This window comes from Molossus molossus, unplaced genomic scaffold (genome assembly GCF_014108415.1).
Source record: "Molossus molossus isolate mMolMol1 unplaced genomic scaffold, mMolMol1.p scaffold_m16_p_1, whole genome shotgun sequence".
Lineage (NCBI taxonomy): Eukaryota > Metazoa > Chordata > Mammalia > Chiroptera > Molossidae > Molossus > Molossus molossus.
The window spans coordinates 29,630,257-29,653,200 of NW_023425344.1; the positions used below are offsets into that span (position 1 = coordinate 29,630,257).

The 22,944-nt window shown below is 37.0% G+C and overlaps 1 protein-coding gene and 1 non-coding gene across 2 annotated transcripts in view; both read left to right on the forward strand.

Moving 5' to 3' along the window:
• The window catches only part of NSUN7 (NOP2/Sun RNA methyltransferase family member 7), a 45,146-nt gene that overhangs the window by 17,949 nt on the left and 4,253 nt on the right, over positions 1 to 22,944 (forward strand). Inside the window, exons 5-10 of the mRNA XM_036278197.1 lie at positions 1,618 to 1,770; positions 2,116 to 2,299; positions 3,867 to 4,077; positions 16,800 to 16,943; positions 17,683 to 17,784; positions 19,993 to 20,110. Of these exons, the coding sequence (XP_036134090.1) occupies positions 1,618 to 1,770; positions 2,116 to 2,299; positions 3,867 to 4,077; positions 16,800 to 16,943; positions 17,683 to 17,784; positions 19,993 to 20,110 (912 nt within the window). The remainder of the gene's footprint in view (positions 1 to 1,617; positions 1,771 to 2,115; positions 2,300 to 3,866; positions 4,078 to 16,799; positions 16,944 to 17,682; positions 17,785 to 19,992; positions 20,111 to 22,944) is intronic.
• LOC118621168 lies at positions 11,150 to 11,256 on the forward strand. The gene has a single exon (XR_004957642.1). It is a non-coding gene; the product is annotated as a U6 spliceosomal RNA (small nuclear RNA).

Consider the following 22,944-nt stretch of genomic DNA (forward strand, 5'->3'; position numbering starts at 1 on the left):
ATTACACTCTGCCTTACAGTTATGGAAGAAGTTTTTTTCAGTAGCCACAGAGTATTTCATTTACAGATAATATGTTTGATTATCCTAATAGCATTTAGATTTGGTCTTTGTCTTCAATCTGATATTATATATTTATATAAAATCTTTAACTGTATATATACTTTAAATTACATTTTGTGTGATTAAATTATATTAAAATTCACAGCCCAAAATGTTTGTTAACTGGAAATTTGGAAAATTATTTCTCCCTGTACTTACCTCATAGACACAACATATATATTTTTCTAGGCTTCATATCTCTACTTTTACATATCATGATTAAATAATTCAATACATTTATTATGGTAAATTTGAACTATGAAGTATTTGGAAAGACTGTTTAATAAAATAAGTCTGTACTCAGAAACATTTCACAGTGTATAATATGGAACCCCTTTGTATTAATGTATTCTTTTATGTGCATTAATGTATAATGTAATTGTTTTTAGTATCCTTTGCTATAGTTCTGTGACATTAGGACATAGTACTACACAATGTAATTTTATTGTAGCCCTAGGAGACTGAGTGTTTGGTAAGCCTTCCCTCTCCACTCCAAGTGCCTTGTCTTCATTCTCTCTCTCTTCCTCCCCAACTCCCTCATGTACACATATGCACACATGAACACATTCTCATGTGGAAAGTTCTCACTCTATTGAGTAGATAATAAGCTTAATTTTATTAAGTTTCCGGCAGCCACACTCATCACCCTGGTTGTACTTGACTCTTTTGTGGATTCTTTTCTCCATTCCTCATTCAAGGTTATCCTTGAGGTTTTTTATTCAGTTAGATTCCTACTGTGAAAATGATAAGAATATGGGTCAAAAGTAAGTCCTGTATTCTCATTCATTAAAAATTGGGGCCATGAGATCAAGAAAAATGATTGGGCCTTCATAGTCATGCTAACCAATTCTTGTTTTTCTTTTCTGTTGCTTGGAACTTTGAGGCATGGGATAATCAGAACTGGGAAGGACCTGATACACATTTATTCAAGCCTTTAATCTTATCAAGACTGCACTGCAGCCCTGGCTGGGTAGTTTAGTTGGTTAGAGCATCAGCCCCATATGCCAAGGTTGTGTATTCAATCCCAGGTCAAGGCACATAAAAGAAACAACTAATGAATGCATAAATAAATAAGTAGAACAACAAAATCTATTTCTTTTTTCTCTCCCTCTATTTTCTCTCTCTCTTAAAAAAAAAAAAAAAGACTACACTGTTGCCATCTTGAGGTCACACAGCTAGTAAGTGACAGACCTGAATTTAACTTTAGATTTGTCTGACTCAAATCCTACACCTCTTTCACCACGTCAGATTTGTGTCTCAGCTGGCAATTGATACAGGTGTCTGAGCGGATGCACAATTACCAGGAGCAGCAAAGACTAAAAGAGGAAGCAGGGTTATTGGATTTCTGTTTTCAAATATGGAAAATTTTTATTTTAAACTACAAAAATTTGAAATAGAATTTGAAATATCCTTGGGTAATGTTAAAATTTGAAATATAATTTGTTAATGTTTCTAGTGGAAAATTGATAGTCTTATCTTCAATGCAATAATCACCAAGAATGGATTATCTATCTCTAGTTTTAAGACAAAATTGGCTGCGTCATTGGCAAGATGTCGAATCAAACATGATGCCCTTTCAATTTACCACATTCTTCCAGAAACAGTTAGGAACCAGGAACTAAGGGCCTCCACTTTGCCACTGTATGCTTGGATAAATACTTGTAAAATCAGGTAAGAGTTTTAATCAAATTCTTAATTCATAGTGGCTATGAATTAAGTGGCTAACCTTTCAAAATAATGTGATGAGAAGTAGTACCTTTTAAATAGGGAGGGGCACATCTGAAGAAATAGAGAATCACAGTTTAGTTCAGAATCTTATCACTAAATTACCAAAGATAATCACATAAATATGTTAACTTTTCTTTCTCTGTGTTTTAACTTATTGTTGCCTAAAATTATAAGTTCCATTAGATGTAATATATGGAGTGGTATTTTTTATTGTAGGAAAAGATGCTAGTGTTCAATACATTTTTAATGTGTTATATTTGTAGTTACAACCTAAATGTGTATTTACAGCCCTGAAGAAGTTTATCATAGTTTGAAGAAAAAAGGCTACAGTAAAGTCAAATCTGCATTGCACATCAGTGGTAAAGCCTTTGCTGTGGACCAGCATTGCTATGATGTCTTAATTTTTCCATCTCATCTTAAAAGTGATCTTCTAAATATAGATCTCTTCAAAGAGTATAAACTGATATTTCAGGTAAATTAACATTTATATTCATTGTGATTCTCAATGATCCTACTTACCCAAAGAATTCCTCCACTTAAAAATAAAACCTAACAGACTGATTATATATTTTATAGATTATCAGAGAGGTTTATAAGGTCTAATTTTCACCTAGAATAAAATTAATACCTCTATAATCAGTGTTCCTATCATACTTTGGCATTTTTGTCCCGTGTGAAGTTCTAAAGAACATATTCTTCTCCCCAGACTCCATAGATGGGGAGACTTTATTGCTGGCAGTTATATTTTTCTCTCCTAGGGGAAGATTCAAGAGAAGGTACAATGATGCCTTTTCTTCCTTACATTTCTGCAGAAGGTGCTAGTGCCATACTGTATTTGAAAAATGCAATGTGTAATACTTCCCGTTGTCTCTTTAATACAGTCTATGGCTTTGATTTGTAAGCCATGTATAATGCACCTACCAATGTAGGCAAAGAGTGTTAGATAGAATGAGGTTTCCATGAAATGAAAAATAAAAGGTCCAAAATGTTAAGTTAAAATAATTTAAAAAAAATATATGTTTTATTGATTTTTTAGAGAGAGAGAGGGGAAGGGAGAGGGAGAGAGCGATAGAAACATCTGTGAGAGAGAAACATAGATCAGCTGCCTCCTGCATGCCCTCTACTAGGGATCGAGCCCGAAACCCAGGGCATGTGCCCTGACCAGGAAATCAAACCTGTGACCTCTTGATGCACGGGACGATGCTCAACTAACTAAGCCACACTGGCTGGGCTAAATGAATTTAATTAATTATGTCCTTAGACTCCAATTTTTACCTTAGATTCACCTGGGTCTGTTAAGTTTTATCCCTTCACTGCACGCTATTCTTGGGCAGAATCTTTTGGCCTTATATCAGAGTGACACCCTATGGAGCACTGGATCAGCTGCAGAATCCCAGTCTGTCTAACCCCCTCTTACATGCTTGTCAGCCATCTTTTAATCTCTGTAAATCAGCAGCAATTTAAATTACAATCTACTGGGTAAGAAAGAATGGCAGTAACCCTGACCAGGTAGCTCAGTAGGTTAGAGCATTGTCCTGATACACCAAGGTTGCTGGTTTGATCCCATCTCAGGGCACATACAGGAATCAACCAATTAATGCATAAATAAGTGGAACAACAAATCCATGTTTCTCTCTTTCTTTCCTTTCTGTCTCAAATCAAGCAATACATTAAAAAAAAAAAAAAGGAAAGAAAGAATGGCAGTAACAGATGAATGGGTTTTCATGAATGGATAAGAAGGGGAGCTAAGACATGACATCACTATTAATCACATTTTGGGGATTTGGGTATTACCTAATCACTACATAAAAGTTAAATGATAACAGTCATAATTTAAGCTAAACAAAGCTCTTTGTTTTAAATCAGTTTATATCTGTTACCTTTGTTAATTTTGTATTTTAACATATAAGATGTTTTAAAATAAAATAGTTTAGGTATCTCTTCAAGATTACCACCAAGTTCTTTCTTTTACCTAGGGCAAAAAAAAAGTCATGCTTCTAGTAAACTCTTTGTAATTTTAATCATACCGTATCTTACAGGACAAATCTCGAAGTCTTGCTGTCCATTCTGTAAAGGCTTTATTAAATATGGATGATGATATCTTAATGGTCAATACAGGTTCATGGTACACAGTTGCCCATATGTCAATCTTAACAAATAATAATAACTCAAAAATATTTGTGTGTGGAGTACAATCACAAGCTAAGCATCCTGACCTGAAGAACCTTTTCATAAATATGGGATGTAAAAGTAAGTACTAATATTTATTTGTTTGATTATTAATGTTTTACAAGATTTAGAGCCCTGGCTGGGTACCTCCGTTGGTTGGAACATCATCCTGATACACCAAGGTTGCATGTTGGTCCCCGGTCAGGGCACATTCAAGAGACAACCAATGAATGCATGGAGAGGTGAAACAACAAAATTGATGTTTCTTTCTCTCCCTTCCTCTCTGTCTCTGAAATCAATAAATAAAAATAAAAAATAAATTAAAGTGATTCAGAAATATTAAAAATGTTTGAATTTTATATTTTTAATATAAAAACTCTGTATGAACTATACTCTTAAAACCCTCACTAATTCATACTATATCAGTCTATTATTATTGCCTAATATTGGTTAAACAACTACAGTTAAAATTAATGAAGATATTGGCACTTTGGCATATTGCTTAACATTTAGCCACTATTTAATTTTAGGTTCAAACAATAATTAAAGTGGTGGTAGAAATGATCATCCTTTAATAAATAACATGATCATAGGAGTGCTTAAGAAACAAAGATAATATCTAGGACTAGAAGATAAGTCCCCTCAGGCTTCTTATTTTTAAAAAGTTTTCCATTGGATCATGCTAGAACTAAAAATAACATTTTATTATAGGCTCAGTGAGGCTGAAAACTAAGAAAAACTTTTGACAGATTCACAGGGCTGGGGAGAGAAAAAGAATTCAGGGCTTGACCCAGAAAGGTAGGTTGGTAAATACCCAGCATTTCATTTGGAGCACAAAAGAAGCACAACCTGCATAGGGATCAGTTCTCCAATGAATTGAAGCCCAAAGGTGAATCATCTCGATTAGCAGTTGGATTAAAGAACCTGGGATTGCTAGTGCTCAGATTTAGCTTCCTACCAGAAGCAAAAGTAAATTCTCACCCTGGGCAGTTTGGCTCAGCGGTTGAGCGTTGGCCTGAAGACCAAAGAGTCCCAGGTTTGGTTCCCACTAGGGGCACATACCATCAAAAAAAAAAGTCAATTCTCTCTGGCAGAAAATAACATCACCCTAGATTTCATATTATCTCCTAAATATCTTGCATTAAATTAAAAATAAAAAGCCGAGACAAACAAGAAGAAAAGATATAGCTGAAATAAAGGGAAAAGACACTATAATAGAAGCAAGCCCACAAGGGTCCAATTCTGGAGATATTAGATGTGGACCTCAAAATAACTATGATTAATGTGCTGACAAGACTAAATGCCAAGTTGTAGAATTTCAGCAGAGAATTGGAAACAATAATTTTTAAGAAGTCAAAAGAAAATCCTAGAACTGAAAAATGCAATATGTGAAATTAAGAAATTGATAGATTAAATAGATTAGAGAGAGCTAAAGAAAGAATAAATGAAATGATAAGCCAGAAGAAAATACCCAGACTGAAGCAGGGGAAGACAAAATGTGAATAATAGGGAACAGAGCATAAAACACACATGAGACTCAGAGATCCAGTGATCTCATGTATGTTGTGATTGGAAATTCAGGAAGAGAGATGAGGAATTGGGAAGAAACAGTACTTGAAATTCAAGCTAGGAATTTTTTAAAAAATGGATGTAATAAATTAAGCCATAGACTTAAGAAGCCCTATGAATTCCAGTAAGAATAAATATACAGAAAATATACAAGGCACATTATAGCATAATTGCTCAAAGACAAAGAACAATGTTCAAAGCAAGCAGGGACATGACACATACTATTCTTAATGAAATAACAATAAAACTAAAAGGTAACTTTTCAACAGAAACAACTGAAGCCAAGAGACTATTAAATAATATCTACATAGTGCTGAAAGAAACCTCCAGGCTAGATATTTATACTCAACAGAAAGATCTTTTAAAATAAACTGAAATAAAGACATTCTCAGACAAACAAAATCTGCGAGTTTGTCACCAGCAGACACAATAAAGGACATACTAAAGATTATTGTTTAAATAGAAGGAACATCATCTCATACAGAAAGTTGTACATGCTGGAAGAAATGCAGAACAATACAAAAGGTAAGTACATAGATAAATCTAAATAATTATAGTCTAATGTCTTGTGGGATTGTAAATTGCTTTCTTGTGGGGTTAAAAATATGTATGCTATATATAATTAAAATAAATTGCAACAATGGCACATAGAAACGGAATGAATGTGTTCGGTCATTCTTGCTTTGTCCATGAAATGGTAAAAGCAGTAAATTATTAAGGCAGTGGTGTGTGTGATAATATTTGGAGCAATCAATAAACATATAATAAAAGAACGTGGATCTAAGGGAAGAAAATAGAATAGGGAATTGCAATACCATTTAACATATATATATGTATATATATGTTATACCATATATATATGTGTGTGTATATGTGTGTGTGTGTACATATATATATGCTAAAACCACTCAGTGAGGAAGGGACAACAAATGGTGCTGGGACAACTGGACAGCCACTTATAAAAGAATGAAGTAGGCCTCCTTCCTCAAGCTGTATCTAAACATTAGCTCAACATGGGTTCAAGGCCAAGGGGTAAGAGGTAGAACCATAGGGCCCCGAGAAGGAAACACGGGTATATCTTTGTGACCTCGGATTTAGCAGTGGTTGTTTAGATGTAACAACAAAAGCACAGCAACAGAAGAAAAAAATAGATAAATTGGATTTTATGCAAATTAAAAACTTTTGGTCTTCAAAGGGCACTATCAAGAAAGTGAGAAAGACAACCCACAGAATGGGAGTAAATATTAGAAAATCATATTTCTGATAAGAGACTTGTATCCAAAATAAATTAATAATAATACAGCTAAATAAGGCAAGTATCACAAATAATGGATAAAGGATCTGAATTTAATTTGACTCATCAAGAAAAAGATCATGAAACAATTCTGACCTGGCCTTGGCCAGGTTGCTCATTTGGTTAGAGCATCGTCCCAATATGCCAAGGCTGTGGGTTTGATCCCTGGTCAGGGCACATAAAAAAGAACCCCTAACTATTCTGATCTCATTCTGATTAAAATCACTACAGACCCTGGGAACAGTTAAAACATAATAAAAAAGATACTATGAACAACTTAATGCCAACAAACTTGAACATTTAAACAACGTGAGCATATTCCTGTAACAACACAACTTACCAAAACAATACAACTTTTGGTAAAATCTGAATACTTTTGTATTGAGATCTTAAAATTAGTGGATATTAATGTCTTTTGAATTCATAGTTGAAAAATCTTCCCCATCCACAAAGCAAAAAAGAATAGCAAGAACAACAGCAGCAAAAATAACTTCAGTCCTAAAAGAAGAAATAATACTCTTTCAGAGAATAGAAAAAGAGGGACTATTTCCCAGTTTGTTTTATAACCTTGATATCAAAACCTGAAAAGGACATTAAAGGAGGGAAAATTACAGGCCAATGTACCTCATGAGCAGGGCTGTAAAAAATAAATATTAGGATACAGATATTGTAAATAAGATATTAGTAAATGTAATTTAGCAATATATAGGAATTATACATTATTAATAAGCTGGGTTTAATCTATGAATGCAAAGTTGGTTTAACTCTTAAAAATTAATCTATATAATCACCACATTAATAGAAAAATCATAATCAATCACCTTAATAGATGCAGAAGAGAAATATGATAAAATTTAACATTTATTCATGATGTATACGAAGCCCAAACCACATGCTCAGCACTGCAGAGTACTGAGGAAGAGATGGTCTTTTCAGTAGATGTTGCTGGGGAAAATGAAACTGCCTCTTATTTCACTACATACACAAATCTAGAATCTCCTAGAATATATAGTCAAAGAAATACTCCAAGAGATGGGGTTGGTGAAGATTTCTTAAACAGGACACACAAAGCATTAACTATAAAAGAAAAGATTGATTAATTGGTCTATAGTAAATTAAAAACAAAACTATATATTAAGAGAATGAAAGGCAAAGTGTAGAAAGGGAGCATATTAGTTGATGAAGAGATTTTATCCAGAGTATGCAAGGAATTCTTAAAAATTAACAAAAAAGGAAAACCCAGCCCTGTCCGGTTTGGCTTAGCGGTTAGAGTGTCAGCCTGTGGACCAGAGAGTCCTGGGTTTGGTTCTCGCTAAGGGCATGTACCTTGATTGCAGTTTGTCCCCAGCCCCTGTTGGGGTCGTGTGGGTGGCAACCACTTGATGTGTCTCTCTCATAGCAATGTTTCTCTCTCTTCCTCCCTCTCTCCCTCCCGCTCTGTCTCAAGATAGATACAAAAATGTCCTCGGGTGTGGATTAAAAAAAATAATAATAATAAAGACAACCCAGTCAGAAAACATGCAAGACATGACTGGGCATCTCCCAAAAGAGGATGTCCAAGTGCCAACCCTAACCCCCAAACAAATAGGTAAAAGTACCCCACCTCATTAGTAATGAGGACAATGCAATTAAAATCACAACCTACCACCGCACATTCACAAAATTGTTAAAATAAAAAAAGACTGGTTGGCCCTGGCCAGTTTGGCTCAGCGGTTAGAGCGTCAGCCTACAGTCCGTAGAGACCCGGGTTCGGTTCCCGCTAAGGGCACGTACTTCGGTTGCAGTTTGTCCCCGGCCCTGGTTGGTCGTGCGGGTGGCAGCCACTCGATGTGTCCCTTTAACGTCGATGTTTCTCTCTCTCTCTCTTACTCTCTCTCCCTCCCACTCTATCTGTACAAAAAATGGAAAAATATCCTCGGGTGAGGATAAAAAAAAAAAAAAAAAGACTGGTCGTACCATGTATTGGCAAGGTAAGAACCACTGGGAATACTCGAACACTACTGGTGGGGCTGTAAATCTGTACAGCCACTTTGGAAAACTACTTAATTACTAAAGTTAAATATATACCCTCTAATACAGCGGTTCTCAACCTGTGGGTCACGACCCCTTTGGGGGTTGAACAACCCTTTCATAGGGGTCGCCTAAGACATAACAGTAGCAAAATTACAGTTATGAAGTAGCAACAAAAATAATTTTATGGTTGGGTGTCACCAGAACACGAGGAACTATATTAAAGTGTCACGGCATTAGGAAGGTTGAGAACCACTGCTCTAATACTTAGATGTCGGAAGTTGAATAAGAGGGGTCTAGCTTTGGATACACTAGAGAAATGGGATAAGAATTAAGAGTGAGTTCGAAGCTGACCAGGTATTACTTTATTGCCTCTCAGCTCCAAACCCGCCCTTTGTCCTGCTTTGTGATAGTGGAAGTATACTCTGTATACTCCATTTCTCCATTGCTCTTGGCTCAGTATTAGGTTCTGCCATTAGAAGGTGCTGGAGAGACATTGCAAGTCTGGAGGAAGGAGACAGGACTTTTCTCCTTCCAGTATTGGTTTATCCCTGTGGTGGCCACGCAGGGATCCTGGAGAGCTCATTCTCAGCCGTGGTCGGCAGTGGCTCTCTGCAGTTATCACCGCTGCATTTCAGAGTTCTCAAGTGGTTGACCACCTATTACCCAGTCAGCGATGGAGAAGAGCAACAGCTGGGTAATCAAGCATAGAGGAAAGGGGGTTTCTCCTTTTAGAAGTGTTCCAGATAATAAATGAAAAAGGGATGATAGACTTAGAATCCAGTAGTCCAGCCCTATCCGCAGGGGATACAGTGGATGCCTCAAACCGCACATAGTACCAAACCCTATATGTAGTATGTTTTCCCTATATGTTCATACTCACGATAAAGTTTAATTTATGAACTAGGCACAGTAAGAGATTAACAACAATAATAAAAGTGAACAATTATGACAATATACTGTAATAAAAATTATGTGAATGTGGTTTCCCTCTCAAAACATTGTACCATACTCACTTCCTCCTTGTGACGGGATGTGAGATGATAAGACACCTACACAGTGAGATGAAGTGAGGTGAGTGCAGTGGCATGGTGCCTCAGTGTTAGGTGACAATGGCCCTCTGACGACATGTCCGAAGGAGGACCCTCTGCTTCGGGTGATCCTGAATCATCGGGCCTTGGCGGTGCCAACAGTTGAATGTCAGGAGTGGCTGAAGTTGATGGTTGGGGAAATTTAATATTTTCAGAGCATGGGTGACCACAGGTAGCTGAAACCGTAGCAAGCACAACCATGGACAAGAGGGGGACTACCACATGACTACCATATAACCCCTTTGCTGACACTACAAAGGCAACTTGGCGGATGAATATGACAACACGTGGAGTAGTTTTGCTCCCCCCACCCCTCAAAAAAAGAACAGAAAAAAGAGAGTCTGAATCTAATTAAGCTTCTAAAGAGCTGACTACTAATTTATGGGAAGCAAAAAAGACAGGAACATGTGAAACTACACTCTAGGGACGCAATTAGCAAAATCCAGACTGTGGGAGACTCTAGTCATACAAATAACCAAGGTTCATTAAGAAGTGAATGGTAAGAAAAATGGACAGAGAACCTTTAGATCAAAAGAAATTTAAAAGAGGACATATCAGTTCAAACAAACTATGAAAAATTTTTGACATGTGTGACTGATGGGAAATTTGAGCCATGATTCAATGCCATTATTATTTGATCATAATTAGGAATTATTTTTAAAAATTTTTTTGAGGTTCTATTTAAAAGAAGTTATCTTTTAAGGAAATATGGTGAAATATTTATAGATTCAAAATAATACGGGGTGGTAGAAGTGGGTGCAGATATAGATGAAACCAGATTGGGCATGAATGGTTCACTGTGGCAGCTCCATGGTGAGTGCTGGAGAATTTATTATGTATTATAGATATTTCTGTATTTGTTTGAACTTTTCCAATAAAAAAGTTTTTTTGTTTGTTCTATTTTTAATCCTCACCCGAGGACATTTTTGCATTAATCTTCAGATAGGGTGGAAGGGAGAGAGGGGGAAAGAGAGAGAGAGAAACATTGATGTGAGAGAGACATATTAACTGGTTGCCACCCACACGACCCCAACTGGGGCTGGGGACAAACTGCAACCGAGGTACGTGCTCTTAGTGGGAACCAAACCGGGGACTCTCTGGTCCACGGGCCGAGGCTCTAACCACTGAGCAAACTGGCCAGGGCTCCAATAAAAAGTTTAAATAGGAAAAAACAAAACAAAAACAAAGGGTGCTCGCTTTGGCAGCACGTATACTAAAATTGGAACAATACAGAGAAGATTAGCATGGCCCCTGCTCAAGGATGACGTGCAAATTTGTGAAGCGTTCCATATTTTTAAGTAGTCAAGGTCATGAAAAACATGGAACTGAATACAAGACTACTCTATCCAGCATGGCTATCATTCAAAATAGAAGGTCAAATAAAGAGCTTTCCAGACAAAAAAAAGGCTAAGGGAATATATTAACACCAAACCAGCACTGCAAGGTATGCTAAAAGGACTGCTATAATTAGTAGAAGAAATTGGAAGAAAAATATAACCACACTAAACAAAAATGGCAATAAATAAGTACATATCAATTATCACCTTAAATGTGAATGGTTTGAATGCTCTGATAAAAAGACAGAGTAGCTGACTGAATAAGAAAGTATGGCTCACATATATGTTGTTTACAAGAAACCCACCTCACAACAAAAGACTCACATAGGTTGAAAGTGAAGGGATGGAAAAAAATCTTTCAAGCAAATGGAAAGCAAAATAAGCTGATAAAGTAGATATCTGATAAAGTAGATTTCAAAATGAAGGTCATAACTAGAGACAAAGAAGGCCACTACATAATATTGAAAAGATCTATCCAACAGGAAGATATAATCTTGGTAAACATATATGCACCCAATATAGGAGCACCAAAATATATTAAAAATCTTTTGGAGGACTTCAAAGGAGAAATCAGCAGCAATACAATCATAGCAGGGGACTTCAATGCCCTGCTCACATCGCTGGATAGATCTTCTAGACAAAAAATTAGCAAGGAAACAGAGACTCTAAATGAAGCGCTAGATTAAATGGATTTCATAGATATCTACAGAAAATTACACCCCAAAACTACAGAATTCACATTCTTCTCAAGTGCACATGCGACATTCTCAAAGATAGACCACATGATACGACACAAACTAAATCTCTACAAGTTCAAGAAGATTGAAATTATATCAAGCATCTTCTCAGATCACAATGGCATGAAACTAGAAATCAATTGCAACAAGAACATGCAAAAACATTTGAACACATGGAGACTAAAGAGCATGATATTGAACAATGAATGGGTTACCATGGAGATCAAGGAAGAAATTAAAAACTTCCTGGAAACCAATGAAAATGAACACACAACACAAAATCTATGGGGATGCGGCAAAAGCAGTTCTGAGAGGGAAGCTCATAGCACTACAGGCCTACCTCAAGAAGCAAGAAAAATTTCTAATAGACTCTCTAACCTCACAACTTAAAGAACTAGAAAGCAAACAAAAAGAAAACCCCAGAGCAAGTAGAAGGAAGGAAATAGTAAAGATCAGAGCAGAAATAAATGACATGGAGACCAAAAATCAATTCAAAGGATCAATGAAACAAAGAGCTGGTTCTTTGAAAAGATAAACAAGATTGATGTACCCTTAGCTAGACTCACCAAGAAACAAAGAGAGAGAACCCAAATATACAAAATCAGAAATGAAAGAGGAGAAATAATAACTGACACCACAGAAATACAAGGGATTGTGAACAAATATTATAAACAATTATATGGCAACAAATTCGACAATCTAAGCAAAATGGACAAATTTCTAGAAACACAGAGTCTCCCAAAACTGAACCGGGAAGGATAGAAAACTTGAACAGACCAATAACAACAAAAGAAATTGAAGATGTAATCAAGACTCTCCCAGCAAACAAAAGCCCAGGCCCAGATGGCTTCACGAGGGAGTTTTACTGAACATTCAAAGAAGAACTAATACCCATTTTCCTCAAACTATTTCAAAAAATTCAAGGAGAAGGAAGACTTCCAAACTCGTTTTATGAGGCCTGCATAATTCTAATTCCAAAACCAGAAAATGACACTACAAAGAAAGAAAACTACAGGCCAATATCCCTGATGAACATAGATGCCAAAATCTTGAACAAAATACTAGCAAATCAAATCCAGCAATACACCAAAAAAATTATTCACCATGACCAAGTGGGATTCATCTCAGGGATGCAAGGCTGGTACAATATTCACAAATCAATAAATGTGATACACCACATAAACAAAATGAAAGATAAAAATTATATGATTATATCAATAGACACTGAAAAAGCATTCGACAAAATCCAGCACCCATTTCTGATAAAAAGGCTCAGCAATCTGGGAATAGAGGGATCATATCTCAACATAATAAAGGCCATATATGAAAGACCTACAGCTAACATCCTATTAATGGGCAAAGATTAAAAGCATTTCCCTTAAGAACAGAAATAAGACAAGGATGCCCATTTTCGTCACTCTTATTTAACATAGTACTGGAAGTCTTAGCCACAGCCATCAGACAGGAGGAAAAAATAAAAGTGATCCAAATTGGAAAGGAGGAAGTGAAACTGTCATTATTCACAGATGACATGATACTATACGTAGAAAACCCCAAAGACTCCCTCAAAAATTTACTAGAATTAATAAATGAATTTGGCAAAGTAGCAAGATACAAAATTAATGTCTAGAAATTGATGGCATTTTTATACACCAATGATGAACTTACAGAAAGAGAAACTAAAAAAACAATCCCATTTACCATCACGGCAAAAAAATTAAGATGCCTAGGAATAAACTTAACCAAAGAAGTAAAGGACCTATTCGCAGAAAACTACAGGTCATTGAAAAAAGAAATAGAGGAAGATATAAAAAAGAGGAAGCACATACCTTGTTCATGGATTGGAAGAATTAACATCATTAAAATGTCCATACTACCCAAAGCAATCTATAGATTCAATGCAATCCCCATCAAAATACCAACAACATACTTCACAGAACTAGAACAAATACTTCAGAAGTTCATATGGAACCCAAAAAGACCTTGAAAAGCCACAGCAATCTTGAAAAAGAAGAACAAAGTTGGAGTGATCACATTACCAGATTTCAGGTTACACTACAAAGCCACTGTAATCAAAACAGCCTGGTACTGGCACAAGAACAGGCATATAGACCAGTGGAACAGAACAGAGAACCCGGAAATGGACCCAAGGCAATATGCTCAATTAATATTTGACAAAGGAGGCAAGAGCATACAGTGGAGTCAAGACAGCCTGTTTAATAAATGGTGTTGGGAAAATTGGACAGCTACATGCAAAAAAGTGAAACTAGACCATCAACTTACACCATACACAAAAATAAACTCAAAATGGATAAAAGACTTTAATGTGACTCATGAATCCATAAAAATCCTAGAAGAAAATGTAGGCAACAAAATTTCAGACATCATACGCAGCAGAATTTTCACTGATACATCACCTAAGGCAACAGAAACAAAGGAGAAAATGAACACATGGGACTACATCAAACTCAAAAGCTTCTGCACAGCAAAAGATACAATCATCAAAATGGAAAGGCAACCCACTGTAGGGAAAGCATCATTGCCAATTATACATTAGATAAGGGGTTAATTTCCAAAATATATAGAGTGCTCATACAACTCAACAAAAGGAAGACAAAGAACCCAATTAAAAAATGGGCAGAGGAAGTAAATAGACACCTCTCCAAACAGGACATACAAATGGCCAAGAGACGTATGAAGAAATGCTCAACATCACTAATCATCAGAGAGATGCAAATTAAAACAATGAGGTATCACCTCACACCTGTCAGAATGGCCGCCATCAACAAATCATCAAACAACAAGTGTTAGCGAGGGTGTGGAGAAAAGGGGACCCTAGTGCACTGCTGGTGGGAATGCAGACTGGTGCAGCCACTATGGAAAACAATATGGTGTTACCTCAAAAAATTAAAAATTGAACTTCCATTTGACCCAGTGATCCCACTTCTAGGAATATACCCTAAGAAGCCTGAAACACCAATCAGAAAGAATATATGTACCCCCATGTTTGTAGCAGCACTATTTACAATAGCTAAGATCTGGAAACAGCCCAAATGTCCATCAGTATATGAATGGATAAAAAAGCTGTGGTACATATACACAATGGAGTACTATGCTGCTGTAAGAAAGAAAGATCTCTTATCCTTTGAGACTACATGGTGGGACCTGGAAAGTGTTATCCTAAGTGAAACAAGCTAAGCAGAGAAAGACAAATATTACATGATCTCACTTATTTGTGGAATATAATGAACACAACAGTCTGAGGAATGGGGTAGTCCCAGAGACGTGGAAGTGGGGTACAGACTGACAATCCCCAGAAGAGGGAGTGGGGGGGATAAATCACAGAACTTATATGCATGTATGCATGAACAGTGGACATGGACAACAAAGCTGGGGACAGGGCGGGGAGGGAGGGGCAGCGGGGAATCAGTGGGGGAAAAAGGAGAAACATCTGTAACAAAAATAAATTAATTAATTAAAAAAAGAAGAAAAAAAGGCCCATTTGATTAAAAAAATAGTTTCAAAAGAGACAGAATAGGAAGAGGGAAGAATTGATCAGGCAAGAGGAAGGGATAAGTAGGGCAATTTCAGGAGGAACTCAGCAGGTGAGGGGCACACGAGCAGAAGTGAAGGGGTGGCCTTAAGATGGGGCACAGAGCCCTGGCCGATTTGGCTCGGTGGTTAGAGCCTCAGCCCACAGACCAGAAAGACCCAGGTTCGGTTCCCGCTAAGGGCACATGCCTCCGTTGCAGTTTGTCCCCGGCCCAGTTGGGGTCATGTGGGTGGCAGCCAGTCGATGTGTCTCTCTCACGTTGATGTTTCTCCCTCTCTCCTTCCCGCTCTATCTGAAGATAAATCAGTGGTTCTCAACCTTCCTAATTCCATGACCCTTTAATACAGTTTCTCATGTTGTGGTGACCCCCAACCATAAAATTATTTTCGTTGCTACTTCATAACTGTAACTTTACTACTGTTATGAATCGGAAAACACATATTTCCAATGGTCTTAGGCGACCCCTGTGAAAAGGTCATTCGACCCCCAAGAGTCGCCACCCACAGGTTGAGAACCACTGAGTAAATGCAAAAACGCCCTTGGGTGAGGAGAAAACAACAACAAAGGGCCCAGAGTTACAACCTGAGGGAGGGCAGACTCTCAAACTCAATGTCAAGGTCCCTAAGGAACCGTACACTGTGCCTGATAAATATCTCTGATGCCTGTTATTTTTCTGGGAAGATAGAAAGAATATGAAAGGGGATCAAAACGAGACAGGGAAATAACCAGTCCTGAGCATTCAGGATACCCGAGGCACCAGGCGAAGCTTCACTCCGCTGCCTCAGTGTGCACCTCCTTCAGAGGGGGGCGCTATCCCCACTTATGAATAAGGGAATGGAGGCTCCCAGAGCCTGTCACACGCTAGTCAACAGTGCAACTGAGAGTGGAGTTCGGGTGTTCCCGCCTGCGAGCCGTTTCCCTCCACCACAGCATACTACTTTAAATAGCCTCTGAAGTTCAGAAAGGAAAACTTAATCACAGTTTATGTAGAAGCTATTTAAACTTCAGAATCACTCTCATGTCCAGAGAAACACGACAAGAACCCATGCCTTAACTTTGGGAAGTTATCAGAGCAGCACATCTTCTCTTCTGACTACATTACGACGACTTTTTGTGGTGATGAAGATTTGAAAATGAACAATGATAAACAGGCATAGTTATATACTGCATGAGGACTTTTAATTAATATTTCACATTAATTTTTCTTCCCAGATATTGAAATACTTCATGAGACATTTCTGAACATTGAATCAAAGGATACTAGATTACAGAAAGTTAAAGCCATTCTGCTGCTACCGCGGTGTTCTGGACTGGGTATTAGTAATCCAGTGGAATTTATTTTAAATGAGCATGAAGGTACTCGTTTTAACTTCCAAATTACTGAAATTTATTGATAATAACTTTGAAAATAAAATTATTTAAAATAATTAAAATGACATATCTGATTAATGAATAGTTTTCATATGAAATACTGTGTGTAATACACTTGATATTCATTACCCCTTTAATCCTTAGGCGTAGAACGTGAGGCTGGCCTTATCCTGGGCTATCCTGAGGGGGGCATGCAGGACTAAATAAGCCATGGGTGACAATAAACCAGACGCTGGGCGAACAGCCCACGGGAAATTACAAATGAGGAGAAAGGAAAAAAGTCTCCTAGGTATTGGTCATGTTTTGAGGTGACAGGATAAGCCTATAAGTGGTCTTTGGCAATCCTGGAAAAAATGAGCGCTTTTGAAGGAAACTGAGGAGATAGTAAGTAGCCAGGGCAAATAAGGAACTGCTGACCTAATGACTATGGTACAAACAGTAGCCATGAATTTAGGGGATGAATCCAAAAGGTTATTTTATCAGACTTAGCTACTAAGTAGAAGAGAGCAATCATGAGTTCATTCTGAAGAACATTGAAAACTATTAGAACCATTGAAGACTATATGATGTTGGTCATTGCTAACAACTTGGAATTATTTAAAGAAGGATGAAAAAGGTAATCGATGTGGTTTTAGAGTATTATAATGTATAAATAGTCTTTTAAAAAGTGATAATTTTAGAACATCTAATAGTGATATAATATAAAGCATTTATCTGCTTTTAGATACAGACTTACTTAAAGATTTCTCTCAAGGAGGCACATCAGAAGATAAACTTCACGTTCTTGCTCAACAGCAATATGTACAGCTAACACATGCAATGAAATGTAAGTTTATCAGTTCAATCTTAACATACGCTGTAAATCTTAGAAACATTAATACTTCATTTCTCCATTATAATCAGGCAGTGAGGTGTGCACCATAAGCGAATTTCCCGGAACACCCAGCCCTAGCACCTTCAAGTAACAAAATATTTATTTTTACCAACTTAAGTCTTTAAAAAAGATATGTTTTACTATCATTTCTTAACAGAGGTTAGCAAGCATAATTAAAAGTTTCTTAATGCTGAAGTGAAATAAATATGTAGATCCATTATTGTACAGTTTCATCTTCTCTATTTCTTTTTTTTGGCTTCTTGTAAATTTTCTGTTGTCACTGTGACTACCCCTAACAATTCTTCTGCGATCCAAATTTTAATCAATCTTGTATTCATTTTAGTGGTAAATAGAGAATAGAGACATGCAATTACAGATGAAGCCCAAACCCCTTGATTTGAAGTCTGAGTAACAAGGCTCTTTGAGTGTTTATATTATTGTTTCAATCACTGCATTTAGATTTGAGTACCATTTAGATTCTGAGTACACATGGACATGGGAATCTAAAAGTGTCTGAGAAATTATGCACATTTTTAGGAATTCAGGCATGTTTGTCAAATGCCCACGCTAGGTGGCATTAATCTGGGTGTTAGGGATATGAGTGTAAACAATCCTGACCTTCAAAGGCTCAAAGGTAAGGACAGGTGTTAGAGAAGAGAGAGAGTTTGGCCACTCGGCACTGGGAGAGCCACACACTGCACACCGAGAACTGCAGTGAAGAAATATTGGCTACTTGATCGGTCAATGGCGCCACCCAGGAGAATGCCCTCGTGACGGATAGGTGACAGACATGGGCCAAAATCTCAGGACACCTTGGGTTCCTGGTCCTGTTGGGAGCTGACTGATTGCAGGTGAGGGAAAGGTACAGAATAATTTCTTCAGGTCTTGAGGACAGCTGAGGTCTTTTCTGGTGTCCCTCTGTCCGATTCAATGGGGAAGTAGCCAGGGGTGGTTCCACATTAGGGCTCAGGAACTGAAACAAAACTGAGGTCAAGATGTTATCTTCGGCCTGCCAAGGTCCAGACCTCGTGACGTTAGTCAGGTCCGGGCTGCTGTCTTCTGCTGCCTCGGGTTGCTGATTATCCAGGGGAAAGGTCTGTGTATATGGCGCATGTGTGAGAGAGATGATTTCTAGAGCTAGGATATAAACTAAATTTAATCAAAGTTATAGGCACCCTTAGTTTCATAAGGTATTGATAAATCAATGCATAAAGAGATAGCAGCCCTGGCTGGTTTGGCTCAGCGGTTGGAGCTTTGGCCTGCTGACCAGGTTTGGTTCCTGCTAGGGACGCGTACCAAAAAAAAATATATATATATATATATATATATATATATATATCTCATACGTGAGGTAGAAATAAAGCAAAATGTAAAGCACAGAAAAGGTCTGCCCTTTTGATGCTACTAACAAACATTAATTTAAACATGCTAATTGTGTATATGATCTATGAAATAAGCTGGTTGGAAGATTAGGAAGTTGCTAAATAAATGTTATCACACTTTCTCTGACTACTCTATTTAAAATTATAGTATCACCTCTTGAAACTAGACATCCTCCATACTTGCTTTGTTCTTCTCTATAGCACTTACTACCTCCTGACAACGCTGTAATTTTCCTATTTATTTATGTCTTATCATGCCAACAAAACATGGAAAATAAGCTCCCCAGGGGCAGGGGTTCTTGTCTGTGTATCTCAGATGGCTAGAGCCACGCCTACCACATAGTAGGTATCGATAAGTGCAAAGAAATGAATTGCAGGTGGTACCATCACCTCATTTTAAAGATGAAAAATCTGAGCGGTTAAGTCATTTTCCCAGATTCACACATAAGTAACAGACCCGAGGTCCACCTCTCTGTCTGTTTCTAGAGCCCTTTCAACCAGCTGTGTGCTGTGGCCTGAGGAAGAATGGCTGGAAGCCACGGCTCACGGCAGTCGGCATAGGTACTTGTTTGTGTCTGTAACTAGGATGGTCACATTGAATTTCCATGCAACCCAGTTAGGTTTACTCTACTTTCTCACCACAGACCACATGACTAATACATACTGTAAAGGGGAGCCACGCAGACATCAGTGAAAGTCATTCCCAGCAAAGCCCTGCAGGATCAGTATAAACAGATGTTTGGGGTCATTCTGTTAATCTCATCTTCTTTAAATGCAGTCACTAAAGCTCAAGCAGTTGTTTACTGCACATGTTCAGTTTATCCAGAAGAAAACGAAGCTGTCATTAAGAAAGCACTGGAATTTCAAGACCATGGGACCAAAGTACAACCTTACAGGTGAGAAAGGACAGGATTCTTCTAAACAACTCAACCAAATATTTTTGAAAGTGAAAACTTGTGATTTTATAGTTTTATGAAGACATTCCACATCCTCTTTGTTAGACTTTAATATGCCCAAGTTGCCCATTTTCTTACAACGTGAACATCAGTTCGTGGTATGGGCATTTTCTCGTATGCTGGATTCCTGTTGTCGTTAAAGCTGAAGTCGTTTTGGCTTTGACTTTTCGGGGAAAAGTGAGTCTAAGGTTTATATCCTGACTGTTAGATATATCCATGCCTCAGTAGAAGAAAAACAAGTATTTAACCTGAGAAACTAGAAAGAAAATTGAATGTTTATTATCTGAAAACATACATTTCTTAGACCCTTTTAGCCTTTGACACCCACAGGCCTGAGGTTAAAATAGCCCAAATAACTGTAGTAGCTTCTGGGTAAAATGCTGTGGTAACCTGAGGGTAGAGAAGAAAAGCGGTAATTCTACAACTGAATTGTGGACATCAAGATAAGGAGTAGATCTATGACTCTATGACAGTTAACAAGGTATTTTAAAATGTTTTGTATTATTACTTATTGCTCATGTTTTGAACTTTTCCTTTAATTCTTACAGTAGGTTCTTAATATGCATATGGTTTGCTTCCTTCTTTTAATTTGATATTTTTCCTTTGATCATTCACAAGTGGACATGTTAATCACATCTGTACTTCCCTTCTTATTTTACTTCCTTATTTAGTAACTCTTGTTTGTAGCTAACAGCCAACCGCAGGTTCTGAGTGATTCCTAACATAGCATTAGCTAAATTACCATCTAGTGGCAAAGAGAATTATTGCAGGTATATAACCAAATTCATCACCATGGATGATCACTGGTCAGGAATAAGGTTTCTAAGAATACAATATGACGAAAATGGAGGAACACTTGTATTTCATTTCACTAGATTTTATTTAAGGTAAGCCATTATTATTAACATATAATAAGGTATAAAATACACAAGTAATATTTAAGGACATATTATAAAGACAGAATAATCTGGGATTTGGGCTCAAATTAAAGTGTATATATTTAAGAGGTTTATAATTACTTGTTGGGGATACTGTCAAAAGAAATTATGAATTACTTAGGGAAGTACACTATATGGCCTCTAAGAATCATTTCTAAGTTCCCAAAGTGGTAGACTTTAGGGCTGAAAGCAATGTTATATGCCATCTAATCTAATCACCTTTTGCCAAATTTTCCTTTTTATATCCCAGAAATATTCACCTCATTTTGGATGTCAGCCATCATGATGCTTACCTATGACAATGTAACTTCTTTTGCTTGCCCCCTATTGTAAAAAACTTCAAACATTACAGAAATGCTGTCTTAAAAAGAATTTTTCCAAGTCCCACTTAACCATTTAACCATTCTGAACAGTTTGAGAAGATTGTGCGTATTGTAAATTTTAATTGGTATTGTCAAATTACCCACCAAAATATACTCATATAAACCTCCTTCCCCACAGACTTTAATTCCTCACCAGTCTGAGGCGTGAAGATGAGTTCTCATTGCTGATTAAATTTTCATGTCTCTATTAATGAGTTTGGGCACATTTGCTGTTCACCGGCTGGGAAGTGTACTGTGTGGGACAAATAGGAGGGAGGGTTCTAGGGCACAGACTGCAAACATTTTGCAGGGTTTGAAAACACTTTTTCTTATGCTCCCTAAACATTGATAAATAACTATAGAACCTTTTCTATGTTGTAAAGTTGATGTCTAATATTTTTCATCCTAAGTTTAAATAGTTGTTAACCATATTATTTCTGAAATGTTATATTACATATGTGATTTAAATATATTTCTGTTAAGTCTTTATATCTGCAGATTTATCTTATTCAATTTATGGAAAAATGCTGAATTTGTTGCCTGTTTGACAAAGCAAGTTCTCATGGAGGCACCTTCTCATTGTGAAAACCAGGCTTATTTTGTCAGAAAAAGTCTGACTTTAATTTTTAATTCAAATAAACATGTTAATATGCCTCCATGAGTTACCTCTAATTGTAATCTACAGTAGCTCTGTACAAATAAGGAGGGGAGCAGGGAGGAGGACGGGAGGCGAGGAGGGGAAAGGGAGCTCAGGAACAGAGCTCTTTTAGTGTTTGGCAAACTCTTGAAGATTTCTTACCTAAACCCTGACACTGGAGCAGAGCCACACTCTTGAGTTGTACTATAACAAGGCAAGTGCCTTTTTTTGTTAAGCAGGAGAAGGGCACTGTGGAAGGAGATGTGGCTGTATATTTCACCTGCCTCCGTGGGTCTGTGGGGACTGACTGTCACTACACGAACAGTGCCTGGCAATAGCAGATGTTCAAGAAATGTAGCCTGTTCATATTACACCTTTCAACTGTATCATTCCTCTTTTTCTTCTTGTTACGTGTCTTGTCATCATATATTGGGGATATTAGTTTTCATTTGAACTACAGATATTTTAAAATAAAATTTTAATTAAAAATCTCAAATTTTTGAGTAGACAGTTGTTATCAATCTTTTCCTTATGGCTTGTGTTATATTGATCCTCAGTTTATACATTATTTTACCAATCTTCCTTTCGTATTTTTATACTTGATTTATCTGCTGGTTTTTCTAGTAAAGGATCTATACTTTATCCCCCCCACCCAAATCTTTCAGTCCTTCCCCCCACTGATTTAAAATGTCCATTTTTATATTTTATAATCCCGTAAATACTTCTGCTGAGTCTGTAATTCTATTCTACTCTGTTGATGTTTGGCTATTTCTATACTAATATAAAATGCTTTAATTATTATAATTTTAAAGGGTTTCCTTCTCAAAATTTATTATT